Consider the following 8,046-nt stretch of genomic DNA (forward strand, 5'->3'; position numbering starts at 1 on the left):
TTAGCATAAATATGTTTTTGTTGAGACAAAATAATTGGCTTTGATTAGGTTTCTTTCCAAGGGTTTACTCTCGTTTTTTGATTTATATGACAGGGTTCAGGGTAAATCCGGCAAATAAGAGGAGAAATATTTGAAATATATCTAGGAGAAGGAGAGAGGAAGATATAAATCATACTTTTTACCTTTATTTCTTTGTTAGAGTCGGATTTAATCTTTTGTACAGAAATGATTTTCAATAATTCAATTATTTGAGTTATTTATTTACTGTTTAGTATCATACACTAATTTAGTCTGATTGTTGGATGGTTGGATAGTTGGATGGTTGGATAGTTAGATGGTTGGATAGTTGGATGGTTGGATGGTTGGATAGTTGGATGGTTGGATGGTTGGATAGTTGGATGGTTGGATGGTTGGATGGTAGGATGGTTGGATAGTTGGATAGTAGGATAGTTGGATGGTTGGATAGTTGGATAGTTGGATAGTTGGATGGTTGGATAGTTGGATAGTTGGATGGTTGGATAGTTGGATGGTTGGATAGTTGGATGGTTGGATAGTTGGATAGTTGGATGGTTGGATGGTTGGATAGTTGGATGGTTGGATGGTTGGATAGTTGGATAGTTGGATGGTTGGATGGTTGGATAGTTGGATGGTTGGATGGTAGGATGGTAGGATGGTAGGATGGTTGGATGGTTGGATAGTAGGATGGTTGGATAGTTGGATGGTTGGATGGTTGGATAGTTGGATGGTTGGATGGTAGGATGGTTGGATGGTAGGATGGTTGGATGGTAGGATGGTTGGATAGTTGGATAGTTGGATGGTTGGATAGTTGGATGGTTGGATAGTTGGATGGTAGGATAGTTGGATGGTTGGATAGTTGGATGGTTGGATAGTTGGATGGTTGGATAGCTGGATGGTAGGATGGTTGGATAGTTGGATAGTTGGATGGTTGGATAGTTGGATGGTTGGATTGTTGGATAGTTGGATGGTAGGATAGTTGGATGGTTGGATAGTTGGATGGTTGGATGGTTGGATAGTTGGATGGTTGGATAGTTGGATGGTAGGATGGTAGGATGGTTGGATAGTTGGATGGTAGGATGGTTGGATAGTTGGATGGTTGGATTGTTGCCCTTCAAACTTAAAATCTTCTCTTTTGGTTTACAAGTAGAGATAAATTCGTTTTTTAACGGTGTGTTTTTATCCGAGTATTTAAAAATTGTTAATCCGTGTGTCATTACACAATACCAGTTATTTTAAATGGTTTAAAATGGTGTTTTTACTCGTTTTATATAACACCACTTAAAAACGATTTACGAAGTTTAGACGTTTAATATCAGTTTTTTAATACAGAAATAACCAGTTTAAAATAAAACTGATTTAAACCGGTTAAAAGACATCTTTCAAACAAGTTATTTCCGTTTCAGCACGTGAGTTTAAACTAACAAGGTTTAAAACCCATTTAAAACCGTTTAAAATGTTGCATGTTAATCCATTTTAAAAAGTTTTAAATGATAGAATTTAATCTATTTTTATCTATTTATAAATTAAGATTTAGAGTTAAAAAGTAAAGAATTGATTACTCTTCTCAAACTCAAATATTCAAGTTGCAATGATAGAGTAATATGATTAGAAGTTGAGAAGAGTAATCAATTTCCTTGTATTCTTCTGAGTTTAATTCATTATTGTACAAAAATGTATTAGACCCCTTTTGATTTCTATATTAAATAATTCTTCTGCCGCTAATTCAGCACAATTGAAAAAAATATTTATTTTAAATCCTCTTAATGAATATCTAATTAAAACAACGTTTCTACTCAGGGTTTCATAAAGAGTCACAAAGCTGGTAACGAACATTATTTGATAGATTAAATAGATTACACATACATTTATTTTTACTTTTATACATAGATGAAATATTTAATTTCTTGGGTTGTATTATAGATAAGTTAAGATAAGTCTGTACTCTTAAATTAAAGTGACTCTCTCGTTAAAGAATGTTGTGTACGATTCACAACGGTACCCTGAAAAGCTTTGTCTGATCAAGTATGCTTTATATCAATGTTTAGAATTTTGAAAACTGATTATTTTCAATTGTGCAAAAAGTGATTTGTGGATTTCTATTGCAGGAAAACATTTGAAAATCATCACAAATAAATTCTTTTTAGGATAAAAAAATCTTCCAACATAAGTATTACATTAAAAGGTACAGTTTTAAACCGGGCATTGCCATCCATGAATGGTCACTTGAAATTACATAGACCCATTTATTGTTTACAGGAAATAAACCGACAGTAAATTTGCGCACAAATTGTTAGAAAACATAATATCTTTATCGATCAGATGTTTAATGGCATATCAAATGTTTTGCACGGATTCAAAGTAGTCAAATTGAAAATAATAAATATTCGCTTTATTTGTCTTGTCAATGCGCGAATTTTTCTCATCAAATGTTCAAAGCATTACCTTCTCTCCCTGGCAAATATATTTACACTGTTCTCAAGGAGAAAAGTTAAATAGTAGGGATGAGCAAGGTTAATAATGTTCCTCAAAATGGGTTAAATGTTTATCTCAACAATGAAAAATCAAATAAAAAATAAAAAGATTTAAAAAAATACATCTACGAGTTGATAAAGCATGAATTGGAGAATTATGTGGGATATAGTCATCTAGAATACAAGGAAGGGAGTGCTGTATACAGTAAACTTTGATAAAATTTCAATTTAGAACATCAATATTTGCGAGGAGGGGGGGGGGGGATCTCTGTCCCCTTTGTCGGCTTGTCCCCCACTCACATATTTTCGAATGCAACTGTAGGATGTGACATTGAAGGTATTTATTCTGTGTTAAAATTAGCAAAGTCTTGAGATCCTGAAGCAATTCTTCTCTCAGTATTTAGTTCATTCACGCCAACATCATCTAGAGTTACTAATCTCTGACTAACGGGAGAAGGAGGAAAGTCAGATTTCTGAAAAGTAAAGATGTTTTAAAATTCATGAATATGCTTTCCTTGTATAAAGTAATTAAATCTATATCAGTACCTTCAAGGCTGTGCTTTTATTCTTAAAGAAGTTCAAAGTAGCAGAATGCTGTAATTTGGCATTGCCAAGTTCATTCCCATGGTGAGCCAGTACAGTATCTACATAACACAAAAGAAATATGAGAAAGACCCTTTCAACATCATACAAAAATAGATTTACAATTATATGCTTCACAGTATGTTTTTTTAAGAACGTGTGATAAATAAAAGATGAAGCTTTGATTTTTTCTTATGTTTTCACAGCAAATTATTATTACTAGATTTAATGAATATTAAGAATTGCAGTTGTAACTACTTCATTTAGCTCAAGTACTTCTTACTGTTAAAAAAAGAAACGGAGTTTTTGCCACAAACTCTTAATTTTCTAACCCCTGAATCTTTGCAATCAAATGTCGTACACCCTTGATATTTCAGACTATGAATTCAGAATTCTATGAAGTTATTTGAGTTTAAAATATGAAAGGTTTACCTCTTCAGGTTGCAAAGATGTAGGAATTAGTAAACTTAAGCTTTTGGCTAAAACTGAATTCCTTTGGACATTAGAGACATTAGAGAAATTATAAAACTAATTCAAGGAAGCAAACTTGAACCCCTGGAAAACTGTTGATTGTAAAGACGACTATTAGACTATTAGACTAGATTATTAGAGTTTTTATTCAAGGAAGCAAACTTGGGACCCCCAGAAAACTGTGGATTGTAAAGACGACTATTAGACTATTAGACTAGATTATTAGAGTTTTTATTCAAGGAAGCAAACTTGGAACCCCTAGAAAACTGTGGATTGTAAAGACGACTATTAGACTTTAGTTTTTTTTACTTAGTCCAATGTACATGAAACACAGCTATTGTGAAGGAAATACTGCGCCCCATTTAAATTCATATAGTTTATACAAGTTACAAAACTATTTGCTTTATATCAACATCTGACACAAATATGATTGCTCAAATGTCATCTCCTTATTCCACATCTTTATGGGTCCCGCCGTATGTGATGTTGTATACATATTTAATCTAGCTTACCTTGAATCAGTTTATCCACATTGCACAGACTTCCATATGCAAACTTTCCTGTTGTAGTACCTTTAAGGTTGAACAGTGCCCAGATACTGAAACATTTATCATCTAACCAATAGGGGATGAATCAGGGAATAAAGGGAAGGGCAATGGCGCTGGTCTGGCATGAGAAAGCCAGTCGCACTGCTTTGCAGACCAGTTCGGTATTACACATGCACACTTTTTTGGTACAGACACACAACATGACTACAGTCAAGGAAATTGCATAATAATGTCGTCAATTATAATTAAGCTTGAATAACGAGTAGTTTATTGTAAACTGTAATCAAATTATATTCTTTGCATGAAAATTTGGCTTTTAGTGTTGACAAATATGTAAATAATATATTACATGTATATAAAACTTATTTTCAAGTAAACATTTAACAATAAACAAATGTACTCTCCTAGACTGTACAAATCCCGGGATTCGCGCCTTCGGTTCGGTATTCCTTACACACACTCTTTTGGTACAGACACACACACATAACGTTTCCGCCCCTGGGATGAATCAGTATCGTGCATGGAGCGGACTCTTGCATGGGGCAGACCCCCTAAAAGTGTTAACCATTTCAACACAATGTTTCCGGTATTTATGAATGTATTTTGATTTAAAAAACAATTATCTATTTCTCTAGGTTAATATTAATTGTTCGATGATTTGAAAGGAATACGACATTCAAGCAGAAATAACCCTTTTTACCTTTACCCTCTTTAAAATACATTGTAACATTGTTTTTATTTCTAACATTGTGTTAAAATGGTTAAAACTTTAGGGGTCGAGTCCGCCCCATGAAAGTCTGCTTCATGTAGGACACCGGGTTCGATTTCTGTCAAAACAGAATAATTTAAGAAAATTCAGTGCAAAGTTTTTATTTGAACCTTACCGATCATCTGCAATTAGTCTTAAAATATGTCTTGTAGTTTCTCCTACTGCAAATTTCCTGGGCTTGTTTACAACATTCAACTGAATTAACAAAATTTTGATTGAATTCGTATATATATATATAATAAGANCCCTCCATGGACAAATTTTTGTATACAGCCCTTAATACTAAGAGAAAAATAATTTTCAGTTAATAGCTAATAACACTAGTTTACAAATTATCACAAAGGAATTGAGTCTGTGCCACAAACTCGGATTTTTAAATCCCAATTTCTTTAAAACCAAATGTCGTAGATGCTAGATATTTCAAACTATGAATTCTGGTGGATGAAACAATGCAAGTTTGAAATATGAAAGGTATGCATCATTTGGTTCTTGAAATTTAGGTATTTTAAAATTGGCATTTGTGGCAAAAACTCAAATCCTTTAAGTTGTCTTTCTGATTCTCTGTTAACAGTGCATTACTTTTAAAGGAACTACAAAAAACAAAAAATATTACCACTTTAGCATAGAATTGCGAATCATCAAGTTCCTTTTCAAACGTCATTAGCTCCTCTATCGTGGATGCAGGTTGAAATCCAAACCTGAAGAAAATTCAAATAAAAACATTTATAAATCAAATAAATTTTGATATTTTTACTTGAATAGATTTATAATAAGAATTTTTTAAGGATTTATACCTTTCAGTAAAAGATGAAAAGTCATTTCCAATTGACGTACGATTTTCAACTCTGTTAATACGTTCTTCAACTCCTTTAATACGTTCTTCAACTCTCTTGAGGTAATCTTGAGTTTTAATAATCTCTCTCAGGATTATTGCATTGGTAACCTGGGAATCTGCAAAAATAAACTTTAGAGTTTAGACCAATCAATTTTTGAATCAAGAAAAAAACGTATCTCATTTTTCATTATGGTTAAAAAAGGTAACTTAAGGAGGTTACCTTCCTCAATTGTTTCTTGTTTAAACCTTTTTTCCTGGGAACGGAAAGGCGTTTTCACAATTCTATCCGGGGTTTTCTCTGGGGTAACCTCATATCTGTCCAGTCTTTTTTCACTGCTGCAGTTGGTTGATTTCGGGGTTTCTATATTCATTCTTGGACGCTTGGGAGAATCTTGCATAGTTTCTAAACAGCATATTAGTGTATTTATTAATGTTTAGTAGACTATACAGGCCAAATTAGCTTTGAGCAAATATATTTTCAACCCAAAATATTTCAATATATTATTAAGCTTACCTTGGGTAAACTTTGGTGGTCCGTCGAGTACAGTGTTTTCTGAGTCAGAATCAGATCCAACTCCATTATCAGAATCAGATCCAACTCCATTATCAGAATCAGAGGCAGAACTCTCATGCTGCTCTTGAGAATCGTACCTTAAGTTAGGAACCCGTCGCAACGGTCTCTTTTCTTCAGTAAGCAATCCTAATTATGACATTTTAAAAAGAGGTCTAAATGTTGAAAATGGGTGGGAAGTGTACCTAAAAATAATGCTAGGGGATGCTGTTTAAATTACATTAAGATAAGTTTAGCCTGGCATTCTTAAACTAAGCTAAGGAATTGAAGACTTGTCTCAAACTCTTATTTTTAAATTTTTTAATACTAGGCTTTCAGGGCGCTTCGCCCATCTTCTATTTAAATTGTGAACATGTTCTTTTTGTTTACATTTTGAAACAAAGAAGAAAAAAAATTTGCGGATTTAAAAAAAATCGCGGATTTTCAAGAATTTAATTTTTTTTACAAAATTTAAAACCTTTAAAACACATTTTTTTTTGATTTTTATCATTCATAAACCTTCCCTGTGGTCACGTGATGTCCCACAAAAAAATTGGGCCCGATCAGTTCAGCCGTTTTGACCTTTATTGGATACAAACAAACAAACAGACAGACAAGGCTTACAAAATCAGGATTTGGTTCCAAAGATTTCAGAATTAGAAAATTAGAAAGTTTGTTGCAAGTATTCAGAATGATCACTAGGACATGGAAATGAACAAATTCAACAATGACATTTTTGTCATATATACATTTCATTTTTTTCCGGTCAGTCATGATGCTCGGATGTATCACTTAATGTTCAAAGTTTGAGAAAATCATAAAACTGGATAGCGTTTAACTGTATGTTCAAAGTCGGGGGTCACCAATATAGAGGACGTGAGTCAGACTCTAATAAAAACGCATAAATAACTTCCAGTATATATATTTCTTATAACTTATTACTAGAGGGTTCAGAATATGAGTTAATATCGATATCACACGTGTGTAGATGTTTTGACAGTACCATGCCCCGTATCTGTTCTATCTCATTCAGTTGAATCTTGTGGAACTTGTTTAACGCGGCCAGGCATCGTCTTCCACAAAATTATTAATTTTACCTTGTATTCTTGTATTTTCTATCTTTATATCATCTTTATGTAGATTAACAGTAAATTTAGCCTCTAAAGTAGAGAAGGGAAGGATTTCTTCCTTGAAGGAAACAATCTCTTCTTTTATCTCAAACTTTTCTATATTTAATTCTTCTTTAATAATCTCTGCCATTCTATCTGAAAAATAAATACAGCATTTGATATACAAACTAGATAATAGAGATGTCAACGTTTTGATTTTTCTAGATTTTAGCTTTCGTTACGAAAGTATTAACGTTTGAAACGTTACGTTGCACATTTTAAAATTTTATGGTATAGAGTAACGTTACGTAATGAATTTTCTGCACTTGAATACCTTATACAACGTTAAGCTTTAGTAAATGTTATTGAAAAAACAGTAAGCTCCGTTACGCTTTTGCATTTGATGTTTTAAAAACTTTCCCAACGTTGCGTTAAAGCTTATGTAATATAACCACAATTTTTTAACGTTCCACTTTCATGCAATGTAAATATTTTCAGAGACCTTACGTTACACTTTCACTTGGTTTAAGATCTAAAAGATGACAAACGTTTTGCTTTAATAAAACGTCATTGGGGCATAGTTCTGTACGTTACAATGCATTTCAGTGCAAAGAATATTTTTTGTTAACGTTACGTTTTATCTTAACTTTTCCAATATAAACTCTTTTAATTACGTTTAGAAATTTTACTAAA

The 8,046-nt window shown here is 32.8% G+C and overlaps 1 protein-coding gene across 2 annotated transcripts in view; it reads right to left on the reverse strand.

Moving 5' to 3' along the window:
* Positions 1-2,612: 2,612 nt before the first annotated feature.
* Positions 2,613-8,046, reverse strand: part of LOC111704862 (uncharacterized) — an 8,080-nt gene continuing 2,646 nt past the window's right edge. Inside the window, exons 3-11 of one of the 2 annotated variants that reach the window (XM_023477226.1) lie at positions 7,342-7,509; positions 6,209-6,394; positions 5,915-6,097; positions 5,654-5,810; positions 5,473-5,557; positions 4,975-5,054; positions 4,055-4,140; positions 3,036-3,133; positions 2,613-2,962 (exon numbers count right to left, since the gene is read on the reverse strand). In XM_023477226.1, the coding sequence (XP_023332994.1) occupies positions 2,831-2,962; positions 3,036-3,133; positions 4,055-4,140; positions 4,975-5,054; positions 5,473-5,557; positions 5,654-5,810; positions 5,915-6,097; positions 6,209-6,394; positions 7,342-7,509 (1,175 nt within the window). In that variant the 3' untranslated portion in view covers positions 2,613-2,830. The remainder of the gene's footprint in view (positions 2,963-3,035; positions 3,134-4,054; positions 4,141-4,974; positions 5,055-5,472; positions 5,558-5,653; positions 5,811-5,914; positions 6,098-6,208; positions 6,395-7,341; positions 7,510-8,046) is intronic. The other variant, XM_023477227.1, reaches the window with a different exon arrangement.

Source organism: Eurytemora carolleeae, unplaced genomic scaffold (assembly GCF_000591075.1).
Source record: "Eurytemora carolleeae unplaced genomic scaffold, Eaff_2.0 scaffold634, whole genome shotgun sequence".
NCBI lineage: Eukaryota > Metazoa > Arthropoda > Copepoda > Calanoida > Temoridae > Eurytemora > Eurytemora carolleeae.